This window comes from Lynx canadensis, chromosome C1, assembly GCF_007474595.2.
Source record: "Lynx canadensis isolate LIC74 chromosome C1, mLynCan4.pri.v2, whole genome shotgun sequence".
Classification (NCBI taxonomy): Eukaryota; Metazoa; Chordata; class Mammalia; order Carnivora; family Felidae; genus Lynx; species Lynx canadensis.
Window position 1 is genome coordinate 158,093,858 of NC_044310.1, and position 15,977 is coordinate 158,109,834.

At 36.7% G+C, this 15,977-nt stretch overlaps 1 protein-coding gene across 5 annotated transcripts in view; it reads left to right on the forward strand.

Annotated features, from left to right (window-relative positions):
- Positions 1-15,977, forward strand: part of PPIG (peptidylprolyl isomerase G) — a 44,955-nt gene continuing 28,978 nt past the window's right edge. The window contains exons 1-5 of one of the 5 annotated variants that reach the window (XM_030324009.1): positions 10-148; positions 1,873-1,932; positions 14,579-14,656; positions 14,748-14,822; positions 15,421-15,528. In XM_030324009.1, the coding sequence (XP_030179869.1) occupies positions 14,596-14,656; positions 14,748-14,822; positions 15,421-15,528 (244 nt within the window). In that variant the 5' untranslated portion in view covers positions 10-148; positions 1,873-1,932; positions 14,579-14,595. Of the gene's footprint in view, positions 149-288; positions 539-1,872; positions 1,933-2,026; positions 2,052-14,578; positions 14,657-14,747; positions 14,823-15,420; positions 15,529-15,977 lie in introns of those variants that run through there. The other 4 variants (XM_030324010.1, XM_030324007.2, XM_030324008.1 and 1 more) reach the window with 4 other exon arrangements.

A 15,977-nucleotide genomic window follows, 5' to 3' on the forward strand; every position in this document is an offset into this window, starting at 1 on the left:
GTACTTCCGGCGCGACGCTTTCTCTCCACGCCAGGACTGGATTGTGGGGGAGGGAGGCGGTTAGTGGGCTTTAGCGCCTTTTCTGGCGGCGGTAGATTTGAAGCGCTTTTAAAGGACCGGACCCGAGAACTGAAGACTACTGGAGCAGGTAGGTGGCGCGAGGCCCGTATTTTTTCGGTGGCGTCCTTTGCAGCAGTCCCGGAGTACGAGAGCGGGAAGGGCCCGAGGAGAGGGGCGGAGCCGACGCATTAGGCCCGGGCGAGTCAACTACCTTCCCCTCGAGGTATCTGGGCTATCTGGTTCCTGAACTAGTCCCCCAAGAACCGTGGCGCTGGCTCCGCAGCTGTTGCAGCTGGACCAGGCCTCCAGCCGTGCCTTCGGGGCCTGGGAAACGGTCCTCCCCCTGCCAGCCCCCGCCCTCTCCACTTGGGCGCACACCTCCCTCCCTGACGCATTTTGCCGCACAAGCTGTAATATGGCGGCAGCAACGGCGGCCTGAACTCTAGGGAACGAGGGTGATTTTTGATGCTTCAAAATCGTAAGTCTGATCGCTAATGCGGGGTAGGTGGGAGGTTTGGTGGGGAAGGGGTAACCTGATGTCCTGTCAGGTTAGGATTGGAGAGTGGCGGGCGAGGAACCTGGATCACAGGGGTTAAGATTAGACTGAAAACAGGCTTTCCTCCACTCCGACCTTTTCGTCTTACGGACGGCGGCTGTCGTGCATACTTAAGTGATACAGGCCTCTTAGTTAAGCATTTTACTTAAGCTGAAATCCAGGCTCTTCGCTTTTCATCCCAGGGCTGTCTAAAGTTCGCCCACGTTTCCAAGGACCTGTGAGCAGCGCAGGCATTTTAGGAGAAGATAATTACTCTTTAGGAGGAAGGCGATGCCTTCAGAGCTCCATATGCCTTGGGGGAAGTGTGCGAATTTGGCTCATCTTTAGTCTTTTAAGGAGCTAAGTCGAGCTCTGCGGGAATGGAGAACTCTCAGTCATTTTGGAAATGTTGTAAAAGCACCATTTTGTGCATTAATCTAATTTATTCTCACACCAGTACTTTCTGTTCAGAACCAAGCTTTTGCAGTAGTGATGACAAATACGTCCAAGAAACAAATGTTTTGGACGTTTGGGGGTCCGTTAACTTTTAGTGGCTAAAACCACATGGAGCGGAAAGCATGTGTGCGTGTGTCCGTACGTAGTCCCATTTGGGAAAGAAGAAAAAAAAACGCCAGTAATTTGCGGGTTCGTAAAGATGATGGGTGAGGGGGTGGGTGTGTGAACGTTTTTGAAATAGTGCTGTAAAATCCAGAAAAAGCACAGATATCTAGAATGGCTGCTTTTCTCATAATATTTTTTCTTGGTACCCGAAAAGTTACGGTTCTAACATTTCCCCCCTTGTTATGTTAACCATTTTAGATGGGATTCTTTTATTATTTTTTTTTTTAATTTTGTCTTTGTTTATTTTTGAAGGAGAGAGACAGTTTGAGTGGGGGAGGGGCAGAGAGAGAGAGAGAGACACAGGTAGAGGTAGACACAGAATCTGAAGCAGGCTCCAGGTTCTGAGCTGTCAGCACAGAGCCCGATGGGAGCTCGAACTCATAAATCTTGAGATCCTGACCTGAGCCTAAGTCGGCGCTCAACTGACTGAGCCACCCAGGCGCCCCTAGATGGGATTATTTCTGTCTTAATCAGTTCATTTTTACATCGTTTGACGTTTTCTTTTTTATTCAGGATTATAGGTGCCCCGAAATCCTAATGGGTCTTGTAGTAGGATTCTGTGGGGTTATTTTGTTTTGTTTTGTTTTGGGGTTGTTGTTGTTTTTTTTTTTTTTTTAAACTGTGTTTGCTTTTTAAGGTTTTTTTTGTCTTTGCAGGCTGTTGTCAGGGTTGCCTCCCCCTGCTGTCAGGAGTGTACAAGTATGCAAGCTTCCTAGGTTAGAAAATTTGAATTTGTTTCTGGCTCAACCATCTTTCTGAACCTCAGTTTCTTCATCTGTAAAATACTTTGATTTCAGGCTTTCATCAGCTGTGGGCTTCAAAAATAAATAATCAGGTTTGTTAAAATTCTGTGTAAAATTGGCTTTCAGTAATAACTCAGTGGTTCTATGAGTGATACATTTATTGTGACTTTTTAAAGATCTTTCATTTTTGGGACTTGTTATTGTGCTCTTGCAGTATCAGTGGTCTCTGGGTAAGGTTTTTGTCCTTTTGATACTTTGCATATTTTATTTTATTTTTTGTTATTTTTTTTTTTTTAATATTTATTTATTTTGAGGGATGGGACACAGCACGAGTTGGGGAGGGGCAGAGAGATAGGCGAGAGAGAATCCCAGGCAGGCTTCATGCCATCAGCACAGAGCCAGATGTGGGGCTTGAACTCACGAAATCGTGAGATCATTACCTGAGTCGAGAGCAAGACTTGGATGCTTAACCAACTGACCACCCAGGCGCCCCACATTTTGTGTATTTTAAATGAGATTTTCTGTCAGGCAACTTACATTCTACATGCAAAGAAAAATTGGTGGTGTGAACGAGCTCTAGTAGTTATCAGAACACCATCAACAATTCTTCCAGTGTTGCTCTTCTAAGAAACAGACGTTGATGTTTTCCCCTTATTTTTTTTACTAATAGGATATTTCAATAGAATTATAATTTGTTACTTAGTTTTAGTGTTCTAAGGTATTAAGGTGTCTAACTTGTCATGTATTAGGAATCCATAGATAATTAATTCAAGTGATTTGAAAAGTTTGTTGCAGATCTGCTACAGTGTGTTATTGCACATTTTTGGCTTTAATATTAGCACCAAGCTTTAGTTTTTAGATTTAGGTGTCAGTGGTTTTGCCCTAGTTTAATTCATATGCTGTCTCTGTAAAAACTCTTTTTTTAATTTCTGTGGGGCAAATCTTGCATCTTGAAATTTACTGCAGGCAGTATTGTAAATACTCAGAGAAAACTTCTGTAACTAGGACTTTGTACTTTCAGTACCAGGCAGGAAATCTTTTGTGGTGGCTTAAAATGATCACCAACTTCTTTGTGAAATGTAACTACGTCATACTTACTTATAAATATAGGCATCAATTTTTTTAATATAAAATGTTATTTTTAAAACATGAATGATTCCTTAAGTCATTGATTTTTTTAAAATGAAGCCTCTTTATGTATTAAGCTACTGCTCATTGTGTATAAACTTTAGCTTAAGATTTATTTGTAATTATGTCATTGCATTATGGTCATAAGATAGAATTTAAAATTAAATAAGCTGTTATCTGGAATATTTGTGAATAAGCTAGTTTCTACAGTGAAGCTGTAAAGTACTTAACTAGAAAACTCTTGCTGTTTTCAACTTATGACCTTGAGCCAGTCACTTTCGCTCTCTAGTCATGTCAAATCTATAAAATCAGATCGGACCAGATTAAGGTTCCTTCAAACTTGTAAAGTCTGTAATTTATATAGGAATTACCAGATTGGCTAACATGTTGTTGTTATATGGTATAGGTATATTTCTGGAGGCAGTGGTATACATTTATCATTGTAAGAACTTAAATAATTGCAGGTACAGCATTAAGAATATTAGCAGAGATTTCCCAGTTAGTATATGCTTTTTTAGTTTGGTACTGACATAGCTGTACTATATTTTTATGCTCTCAGGTTGTATGTTTGGAAAGCATATAATATCCTATTTAACACTGAACTTGGCAACATTACAGCTTTTCTCTTTTTATGTTTTCTAAAGAATTTCAGAAGTGCCTATACACTGTTAATCATATTTCTACCAGCACAGTGATTTGTGACTGGTCAAAGACACTAAGGGAGGGGGCACTATGGAAGATCACAGGTGCCTTTCCTGATGCCTCAGAATATTAACTTGTTTGTACTTAGTTCGCTAGCACTATGGTACTCATAAATGTATTAAAATGTTTTTGAAGCAATCTATTTTCATTTCTCCTTTGATCTCTGAACTACACAGGGTAAAGAGGCTAGTCTGAATGTCAGATTGCCTTTTTTGAAAGTAATCTATGAGATCTGCTATACTTGTAATTAGTTTAATGCAATATGCTTTTAGAAGTGGAAATCTTGTGTGAAAATTGTTACCTGTGTTATTAAACTTAAGCAGGTAAGAACTTTCCATCTTTATTTCTTAGTTCTGAACTGAAGATGCTCCTTGTAGATTCTGTTTTTTAAAAAATAAAAGAAACATTTTATTAGTAAAATGCAGCTCCGTTAGGCAGATTGAGGGAATAAGTTCTGTTTCAGTATGGAATAGATTCAGGGGATGGTTACTGGTAGGCTCTGGGAGAATTTACTGACTACAGATAGATATTAGCTATACTCCATGTGAGAAGCAGTACATTTAGGGGGTACAGTACATTTGAAGCAGAACCTGGTTTTGCTCATGTCTTGATTAACTCGTATTCTTTGCATTTGATAATGTAGTCCTGGGCCAGGCCCTATGCATGGTGTTGAAGATACAAGAGTTTTGAGTTCGAGGACTTTACAGACAAGTTTATGACAAGGAGAATAAGATTCAACAAAGGAGGATCATTTAAGTTTTAGAGAGTCAGGGTGAAGTTCCCAGGAAGGATACTCTGGGCTATTTGAATCTTGTAAGGACACAGGAATTAGCCAAGGGAATCAGAAAGGGCAAAGACCTGTTAATCTTATAGTTTTAAAAGATTTACTGTCTACCTTTTGAAGAGTTATTATTTTACTGACTCCTTTGTACTGTATGAAACTTAAATTTTTTGAATGTCATAAAGTCACTGCATTATTTATTGCCTAATTGCAAATACCATGTCCTTTACCATATATATTTAGGGATTAGCTGTTTATGTCCTTGTCCTGCCCCTTTGCCCATCCTTCATGTTATGTTAGGATGGCTATCAAAATTGTTTTAGGTACGAAACTACAAGATTAAACTTTTTGACGTATGAATTTGTAACTTCTCTGATATTTTTATGAGCTATATTTGTTTCAAAAGTTTACACATCCTAGCACTTAATATTTTAAAATATTTACATGATATGTTATTGACATACAAAACTAAGATATTGTTGGTAAACATTTAAAACAACATTGTAATTCCCTCTGTTTAGAAAAAAGAATATACATAACATTTAAAAACTTATAGCTGCCAGGATTTTATCCATTTTTTATATGTTCTGATTTTTTTTCAGTGAGCCTGTCAACTTTATTGTTTAAAAGTATTTTCATTATGAAAAGAGTAGATGAGGTTTCTGAAGGAGTCAGGCAGGTGAAGTGAGTTCAAGACGTCAAATAGATAATAAATGGTAACAGCTAATAGGCTATAGTTGGAGGCAGACCATGTTTATTGCTGTACAAGAATGGGACACGTTTTTGTTTTTCAAGAAAAACTAGTATCTGGATTTTATGGAAATAGCTGCAACTCTTTTGGGTTAAACAAATTTGCAACAAAGCAGGCTACTGTTCTGAAAGCTTTCATTATATACTGTTAGGAAATTCATGAATTATTTTATTGAAAATTGCATAGACTTTGGGGCGCCTGGGTGGCTCAGTCGGTTAAGTGTCCGACTTCCGCTCAGGTCATGATCTCACGGTCCGCGAGTTCAAGCCCCGCGTAGGGCTCTGGGCTGACAGCTCAGAGCCTGGAGCCTGCTTCGGATTCTGTGTCTCCCTCTCTCTCTGCCCCTCCCCCATTCATGGCTCTGTCTCTCTCTGTCTCAAAAATAAATAAACGTTAAAAAAAAATTTAAAAAAAAAAAGAAAATTGCATAGACTTGATTTTTCCCTGAATTGTATTTTTGATACCTCTCAGCATTGTTTTCCCTTTATTTTTTCTTGAAAAAATGAAAATTAATCAGATGTTTGTCTCATGTTAGATTTTAAGTATTATTGAGTAACACTAGGAAATCATAATTCTAGAGGAAATACTATGTATTATATTTCTGATTAGGTAAAATCTGATTTCAGTAATATTAGAGATATAGTGTTTAGCCATCTTTTTTGTCATCATTGTTCTCATTAGGTATATTTGTTCTTCATTAGCTATAACAGAAGAGCATTTATGTACTCAATATCTGTAGTGCTTTTAATAGTTTGCTGGCTTTCATCTTTCTTGAATTTAAGGTATATTTGGTTTGTTAGTTTAGGAAAACTAATTTTAATCTATTTCTAAGAATGAAAAGTATCCTTATATGGTGTAACCTAAATATATAACCACTTACAGACATGTACATTATGACAACCTAATGTCCAACACAACTATTGAGTAAATTAAGAAATATTCATATGATAGACTATTACACTATGAAAATGCAATTTTTAAAAATATAACAGGGAACAAATGTTGAAGGAAAAAAGATACGTGTACACGCATTAACACATTTTCTTCATTCATTTGTCAGTGGACACTTAGGTTGTTTCCATGTCTTGGCTTTTGTAAATAATGCTGCATAATTTAGAATCAGTGTCAATATTTTGGTGTAAATCCTATCTTCTTTCAGTTATGTTGAGATGTAATTGACATAGTGTATAAGTTTAAAATGTACAGCATATGACTTACATATATTGGAAAATGATTACCACAGTAAGTTTTGCTAACATCTGTCATCTGATATAGATGCAAGAAAAACCTTTTTTTTTCCCTGTGATGAGAATTTTAAGGATTAGTTCTCTTAGTAGCTTTCTAATATACCATATAGCAGTAAGTTAACTGTAGCCATCATGTTTTTCATTACATCTCCAGTATTATAACTGGAAGTTTGCATCTTTCTATCTTCATTCAGTTCCCCTACCCCCTTTCCCTCAGCTCTGGTAACTAGAAATCTGGTTTGTTTTTCCATGAGTTTGGGCAGGGTGTGTGTGTATGCATACATTTTTAAATTTACCTTTTTTTCCCTTAGAGTCTACATATAAGTGAGATCCTACAGTGTTTGTCTTTCTCTGTATGACTGACTTCATTTAGCTTAATGTATCTAGGTCCATCCACGTTGTTGCAAATTGCAAGATTTCCCTTTTTTTTTTTTAAATGGATGAATAGTATTCCATCGTATATGTACATTTTCTGTATTTTCTTTTTTTTTTTTTTTAATGTTTATTTTGAGAGAGAGAAAGAGCGTGCGCATGCACTGAGTGTGGAGGGACAGAGAGAGAGGGAGACACAGAATCTGATACCAACTCCAGGCTCTGAGCTGTCAGCACAGAGCCTGACGTGGAGCTTGAACTCACAGACTGCAAGATCATGACCTGAGCCAAAGTTGGATGCTTAACCAACTGAGCCACCTAGGCGCCCCTCATTTCCTTTTTTTAATGTACATCTGTTATGTGTAAAATTGGGATCTTTACTAACTTGCTTTTTTCACCTGACACATTATGTATATCCTCTCACTCATGAGTAGTCTTTGATAATTTTTCTCTTTCCACATATGTTCATGTGGTATAAAATTGGAAAGGTAGAGAAGGTTGGTTGAACAGTAAAAAAATCTTACCCATCTTCCCCAGCTACCTATTTCCTCTCCCACCAGTAGCCTCTGTATTAGACAAGCAAACATATATATATATATTTTTACTTTTCTGAAAAATATGCAAAGAAAGCATTCCAAACATATCTCTGTATTTTTTTTTTTTAAGTCAACAAAATGTCTTGGAGAGAAAAGTACATAAACTACCTCCTCATTCTTTTTTATAGCCTTTTTTTATAGCCTTGTACACTGTATGGATATAATATGATTTATGTAATCTACTCTCTGTGGACATTTAGATTTACAGTCTCTTAACTTCTGAAACAATGGCTGCCTTGAACAACTTTATACGAACTTTATTTTGCAAATGTGTGGGATATGTATAAAATAAATTTCTAAAGTGGGTTACTGAGTCGGAGTGTATTCAGTGCACTTGTAATATTGTATGTTGTCGAACTGGCAAAGGATCGTATCCATTTACCCCTTTACTATTGACAACAATGTATGAGAAGGTCAATATTGTTTATTTTTGTTAGTCTGGTAGGTGAAAAAAGTTATTTTAACCTGTAAGAAGATTTCCTATGGCTAGATGAATACCATTCATTTCATGAATCATTTATTTAACCAATTTTTTTTTTCTTTTCTATGTTTTATTTATTTTTGAGAGAGAGGGAAACACAGAATCTGAAGCAGGCTCCAGGCTCTGAGCTGTCAGCCTAGAGCCCAACGAGGGGCTTGAACCCAGGAACCCAGGAGTCCTGCGATCATGACCCAAGCCGAGGCTGAAGTTGGACACTGAGCCACTCAGATGCCCCCCAATTTCTTTTTTTGTTAATGTTTATTTAAATTTTTTTAATGTTTTTATTTATTTTTGAGACAGAGAGAGACAGAGCATGAGCAGGGGAGGGGCAGAGAGAGAGGGAGACACAGAATCCGAAGCAGGCTCCAGGCTCTGAGCTGTCAGCACAGAGCCTGATGCGAGGCTCGAACTCACGAACTAGGAGTGCACGACCTGAGTCAAAGTCAGACGCTTAACAGACTGAGCCACCCAGGCGCCCCAGTGTTTATTTATTTTAGAGAGTGCAGGAGTGTGCCTGAGTGTGGGAGGGGCAGAGAGAGAGAAGGATAGAGGATCCCAAGTGGGCTGTGTGCTGACAGCAGAGCACCTGACATGCCGGAACACACAAACCGTGAGATCATGACCTGAGCCAAAGTCGGACATCTAACCAACTGAGCCACTCAGGTGCCCCCTACCCATTTTCTATTACTGTACAACTTGTTTGTTTTTTATTTTACCATTGCAAAAAGCACTTCAATGACTGCATATGAATTTTTTTTAAGGGAAAAGGTAGATTTGGGGGGGGGGGTTAGTTTTTTTTGTTTGTTTGTTTTGTTTTTTTTTTGTTTTTTAGTAAACATGGGCTTGAACTCACAACCCCAAGATCAAGAGTCGCGTGCACTTCTGACTGAGCCAGCCAGGTGCTCTGAATTTTTCTATACTTAGAATCCTTTTAACCGTACAGTGTTGGTATCTTTTTTCATTTAACATTTTTTCCATGTTATATTTTTAAAAGTTGCATTTTCATAGTATAATAGTCTATCATATGAATATTTCTTAATTTACTCAACAGTTTTGCTGGACATTAGGTTGTTTTTAATTATTATTAAACCAAAATCAAATAATATTTCATTTAAAATGGTTACCTTCACAGAGATGCCAAGATACTGATTAGTAAAGTGTTAAAGGTTACAATGAATATGAGTATATTCAAAGTTGTTGGTCTGTAATGCCAAGTTGCTTAGCAAAATCATTTGTGTGGTTTATATTTTTAATTTTACTTTTTAAAAATTATGTTTCCTTGTGTGGTTTTTGTGCTTTTAATTGTTTGCTGCGTGGACCCTGTGGTATTAGTTCCCAAAGGTGGGGGCAGAAGGACAGTGAGAGAGTTTTTTTGGTTGTCAGGTGTGCTGATACAAATAGGGCCACAGGTGGTTAATATTCTTGCAGTGAGTTAGGATGGTCGTAGTCAGTGAAGAATTGTCCTAGTGCCCCCATTCCTAAGCACTGTTCTATAGTAAAAAGTTAACATGTTTGTTGAAAATATTTCCCCCTTTTTTTTTACTTTTTTAATTTTCTTCTGACAAATAGAAATAATAAATTTTTTTCATGAAGTCAAATCTATTTATCTTCATTATTTATTTCATTGTTCACGAACCTGAGAAATTATTTAATATCCAGCGTTTAGATAAATATTCACATGTATCATTCCTAGTTTCCATGGGGTGAGGGGCACACAGTTTTGTGAAAAAGAAAAGTAATTTCCCAAGATCTTCTAGAGTTAAATGCAAACAACAGTAATAATCATGGAAGTAAGACACTTAAAAAATACATGAATACTTGAGTGGTCTTTTGAAGAGTTTCTTTTACAGGTCTCTATTGTTGTAGAAAACTTGGAAAATGAAGAGGCTGAGAAAACCATATGTGACCCTTTCATTTAAGGACAGGCTGTTAGTATTATCGTGTATTTCCTACTGTTTTATTTTATTATACAGATATATTTTTTTATTTAAAAATTTTTTTATTTTAAATTGGGAAACTACATGAATATATTCTCACTGCAAAAATTCAAGTCTCACATTTAAAGCTAAAGACTACTGGGGTGCCTGGGTGGCTCAGTTGGTTGAGCGACTGACTTCAGCTCAGGTCATGATCTCAGGGTTTGTGAGTTCGAGCCCCGCATTGGGCTCTGTGCTGATAGCTCAGAGCCTGGAGCCTGCTTCGGACTCTGTGTCTCCCTCTCTGCACCTCCCCCGCTCATGCTCTGTCTCTCTGTCTCAGAAATAAACATTAAAAAAAGTAGTAAAGCTAAGGACTACCATTGACTTCCATTCCTACTCTTAGTCCCCTCTGATAGAGGACTGTCAATGTTGATATGTAACTCTTTTTCTGTAGAAATAGAGTATTATTTGAGGGTGTAGACAAAATACATGCAACTTGCTTTCTTTTTCTTTTAAGCTAAGTAACAGGATTTTTGGATAGAGTATGTAGACTTTTTAAACTGCTACGTAATATTTAATAGCATGTGTATACCAAAAGTTATTTAGCTGTTCTCTCATTGTGGGACATTCTGGATGTTTCCTTTTTGGTGTTACAGTGTTGCAAGACAGCATTCTCACACATGCCTATCCTTTCATGTATATTCATTTATTTATTAAATACTGATTTCTTGCCATGGCCAAGCACTGTTTGAGGCAGTAGGAATTAAGAGAGCAAAATTGAAAAGGTTTATCACATCACAGAGCTTATATTCTAGTAAGAAGAATAGGTATAAAAACTTGAATTTATAATAAAATATCAATTAGCAGTAAATGCTTCGAAGAAAAATATGACAAGGGGATATAAAGTGTTGGAGGACAAGGGCTGCACCTTTGGTGCATACTGGTCAGTGATGGTTTCCATGTGGAGGGGATGCTTGAGCAGTGATTTAAGTGAAGTGAGGGAATGAACAAGGGGAAGATCTGGGGTAAGAGCATCCCACACAGAGGAAACAACAAGTGTGAAAGACCTGATGAAGGGCTAGGCCTTGGGATGTTTGAAGAACAGCTGGAACACATGTGTCTAAGGAGAAGAAGAATGTTAGATGAAGTCATGGAGGTCATTAGCTAAAATTTTTAGATCTGTGCTGTCTAGTGTAGCAGTAGGTATGAGCCACATGCAGTTATTGAGTTCTTGAAACATGACTTTCTGAATTGATAAACACTGGATTTCTAAGACTCACTACCCAAAAAAGAATGAAATATCTCATTAATAACATTTTTATGTCAATTATATGTTGAAGTAGTATTTTGGACATAGTTGAATAAAATACATTATTTGACCTGTTTTTTTTTTTTTTTTAATGTGGCTACTACAAATTTAAAACTTACGTATGTGACTCATGTTTCTATTGGACAGTGCTAGTTTAGGTTCTTGAAATGCATGGAAAGACATTTTGAATTTTTTTTTTAAGTTTATTTTTAGAGGGACATAGCACGAGTGGGGAAGGGGCACAAAGAGAAGGAGGGGTAGAGAGAGAATCCCAAGCAAGCTCTGCATTGTCAGTGCAGTGCCCTATGCAGGGCTTGAACCCATGAAACTGTGAGATCATGACCTGAGCCAAAACCAGGAGTTGGACAGTTAACCCACTGAGCTACCCAAGCACCCCCATGGAAGGACATTTTTATTAAATGTGATAGATGTTAGAAAATATTAGGCAGAGGAATGAAGTGGTAAATGTACTTTTAAAGAATCATTCCACTTGGTTATTCTAATAAGAATAGAAAATAGAGAACTAAGTAAAAGCAAGGAAAACCAATTAGGAGGCTATTGCAACATTCCAGATAAGAAATAATAATAATGGTAAATATGGTGGGAGCATGTGGGATTTTTGGTTTTTTTTTTTTTTTTTAGAGGGCAAGTTGGGGAGAGGGGCAGAGAGAATCTTAAGGGCCTCAGCACGGAGCCCAACGCAGGTCTCGATTCCACAATCCTGGGATCATGACTCGAGCTGAAATCAAGAGTCGATGCTCAATCCCCAGGTACTCCAGGATAATTTTTGAAGCTAAAATTCAGTCAGTGCCGACTTCCTAATAGTTTGAATAATGGGCTGTGAAGGAAAGTGCAACCAAAGACGATGGACAGTAATAATATTTACTGAGTTCTGAGAGAACGGGATAAAGAAGTAAAGTTTTGTTCTAGATATATTATTTTTAATAAAGTAAACTTTTTATTGAAATATAGCATACCAAAAGCTACATAGAATGTAAGTGTAGCTCAATGTTTTCCCAAAGTGAATTCCCCTATGTAAGCAGCTCTCAGAATAAACAAAACAAACACTATACTGGTAGCTCCCACTTGTGATCATAAAACTCCATAAATTAGTGGTGGTATTCATTGCAGTTTCGAGGTCCCAGAGCTATAGGATTTTTTACATTGTGCTCTAGAATTGAGAAACTTGGAAAATTATCAAAGGTGTGTCTAAAAGGTTAAGGGTGGGGCGTCTGGGTGGCTCAGTTGGTTAAGCATCAGACTTCAGGTCATGCATGATCTCTTAGCTCGTGAGTTGGGGTCCCACATGCTTCTGATTCTGTGTCTCCCTTTCTCTGCCCCCAGCCCCCAGCTCACACACACACACACACTCTCTCTCTCTCTTAAACATTTAAAAAAAGTTAAAAAATAAAAGGCTAAGAGTAACTAGGGATTTTTCTGACCTGTCATAAATGATGCCTGGTTTTCCAACTGGGAGTTTGTTTTCAAGAATTCAGTACTGTATGTAGGAAATTAACTGTAATTATAAGCTATTTGGGGCAGTATTATCTATACCATAGTAATCATTTTGTAATAATAGAAATCTCCAACTGGGATATTGTGGTTAAACAAGTAGCTGTGGAAGTTTTTTTGGAGGAAAATAAATCATTAAAATTTCTCTTCTCTTCCTCCACCCCCAAAAGTAGAGAAGAAGGCCTACAAAAATTATTTTGAAGATAAAGGATAATCACGTACTAAGTAGTTTTTAAGATAAGATAGTTTCCTCAGATTTATGGATTCAACATACCCTCAATTTCAAGTGTGCAGGAATTGAAATTCTATACAAGTAAACACTTAATGCAACCAACTTGGCAGGATCCTAAAATTACTAAGTTTTTTTGTTTCATTGTTTTCAGGAAGTCTATGTAGCCTACTGGAGGATTGAAAGTTTAGATTTTTTGCTTTGTTTCATGTGAAACAAATTCTAATATCTGTTTTACCTGTTAGAAATAAAATTGAGAAGTCATGAGAAAATGGTATTTTCCCCCCTTTCCCATACAGTAATGCCAAAAGTGAATATGCCAACACTTGGGTTGAATTTTAATGCAATGTAATCTATCTTTTGTGTAATTTAATCCCCAATTTATGTGTTTGGGGTCTTTAAAATTGATAAGGGATGTTGGTAGATATATAAACCTACATATGTGATGAAATTTTGTAGAACTAAATAACAGGCACAAAGATGAGTGCCAGTAAAATGGAAATGTGAATGGAATAAAGGATTATATCAATGTTGTTCTGCTTTTACGCTACAGTTGTGCTATTATACAACAGTTTTCTAAAATGTTATCATTGGAGGAAAATGGGTAAAGTACACACTGTATATTATTTCTTACAATCTACATTGAAGCTACCTAAAAATTGATGAAAGGAGGAATCTATTTAGGATGGAGAATATAGATTTTTCACAGCTTCACTGGACCTTTTGCAGAGCTACCAGCTTAGGATAATTTTCAGAAAAGCGTATACATTTCAATCTCTATTCTGAGCCGATGAAACTGTCATTTTTATAGTCCATAATTTTGGATGCTGTTTAAACTAAGTACCTTTGTTTCTTCTGCTCTTCACGTTACCCTGTCATTTCCCATCAGGAATCATGATTGAAACATCTAAGTCTTTCAGATAAATGCCTTAGCAAAAGAATGTTAAATAATAGCTATCTGCTATATAGATAAAAGTATTCACACAGAGTAGTATGTCACCTATTGGTATTTTTTGTCTACACTAGTATATCACTACAGGCTCTTGCTCATGATCAGAAAATAGCCTCATATGTAATGTGCTTTTACTCAGGAAGGAAACCTACTATATATTTCTATCATTAAAATATCCCACTTTCTTCCTTGATAACTTATTTTTGGTATTTTTTAGGAATTTGAATGTTTTTCTTTTTAAAACACCATTTTAATCAAAACTTTTGTTTTTGTTTCCAAGGAGCAAAAGGGTTAGATCAGTCTGTCCTTGATTTTTCTCTATTTAATCTTGTGGAGTTCACTCATCATACAGACAATACAATTTTCTGTTTGAGTGGCAATGTATGTTCAGTTGTTAAAATAAAAGTTTTATTATATTATGGCTAAGGCCTTTCTTTTATGTCTTTTCTATTTGCTTCACAAAATGCAATCTACTCCCCCCCCCCCCACCAAGAAAGAATCTATATTTTCATGGAAGTAAATACCAAAATAAGTTCAACTAAATTTCTAGTTTATGCTCCAGAATTTTTTCCCCCAGAAATTCATAAAAAATTTTTTTGCTGTTTTGGTCTGTTTGCCTGAAACTGCATTTTATTCATAGATTGAAGTATTGGAGCCATGGGAATAAAGGTTCAGCGTCCTCGATGTTTTTTTGACATTGCCATTAATAATCAACCTGGTAAGAAAATTAGTATTCCTATATAACATTTATAAATGAATATTTAATATTTTAAATTGGTAAAGTATAAACCAGCTTCTTTCTTTTTCAGCTGGAAGAGTTGTCTTTGAATTATTTTCTGATGTGTGCCCCAAAACATGCGAGAACTTTCGCTGTCTTTGTACAGGTTTGTTGACATTTTCAGTTGCCCTGATGCTAGTCCCATTTAACTATGGTTTTAATTTTCTTATTTAACAGATTTTAGATTTCCCCATGCAGATTATGTACCATTGCCCAGGATGTGAAAGTAATTCTTAGAAATACTACTTAGTTGAGAGTGAGTGAGAGAGCACATAACTGGGGGAGAGGAACAGAAGGAGATGGAGAGGAAGAGCGAGAGAATCTTAAGCAGGCTCCGTGCTCAGCACAGAGCTTGATGCAAGGCTCAATCCCATGACCCCCTGGGGTCATGACCTGAGCTGAAATCAAGTGTCGAATTCTCAACTGACTGAGTCACCTAGGTGCCCCTAGAAATACTGCTTGCAATGGGCTTTTATCTGAGATTGATTTCTACATTTCTACACTCTCCAGAAAAACACTGGTGATTTTTAAATGAACTAAAAAAAAATTCCCGAGGGGAGTAAAAATTCTGTAGTTTAAAGACGTCTACATAGTTCAAGAGAGGTATATTTTACAGGGGAAAGCTTCCCTCATTAATTTTTCTTTAATACTGCCTGCTTGATTTTTTTCCTACTAAATGGCTTACTAATTTTTCTTCTCTGTAGGTGAAAAGGGGACAGGGAAATCAACTCAGAAACCATTACATTATAAGAGTTGTCTCTTTCACAGAGTTGTCAAGGATTTTATGGTTCAAGGTGGTGACTTCAGTGAAGGTAAGACTTTGAATCCCACAAAAGAAAATCATAATACTTTGTTAGGTATCATAGACCTTAAAGTTAGACAAGTCTCTAGAAGTACTCACAGACAAAAAGAAGGAGGCACATAGGAGATAATTTTACTTTTGATGCATGAATTAATTTCACAAATGTGCTTCTGAACTAAAAAACACTATTCATCTCGTAGTAATTTGTCAGTGTGTGTGTTTGGTTTTGTTAAAACTAGTAATCCTTAACTATAATATAGTTTTTACCTATACTTTTAAATTGTAAAAACACTGAAATTGTATTTTTAAAGACATTTTGGGAAAAAATCTAATTTTTGTTCAAAGGTCTACATAATCACTAGAATCTGAGTGTTCTTTTTTCCACAAATCTTAATAGAGACTTTGTCACATTCTTAACTCTTGTATCAGAGAAAAGAAAGTAATTTGGGATCTTGTCAG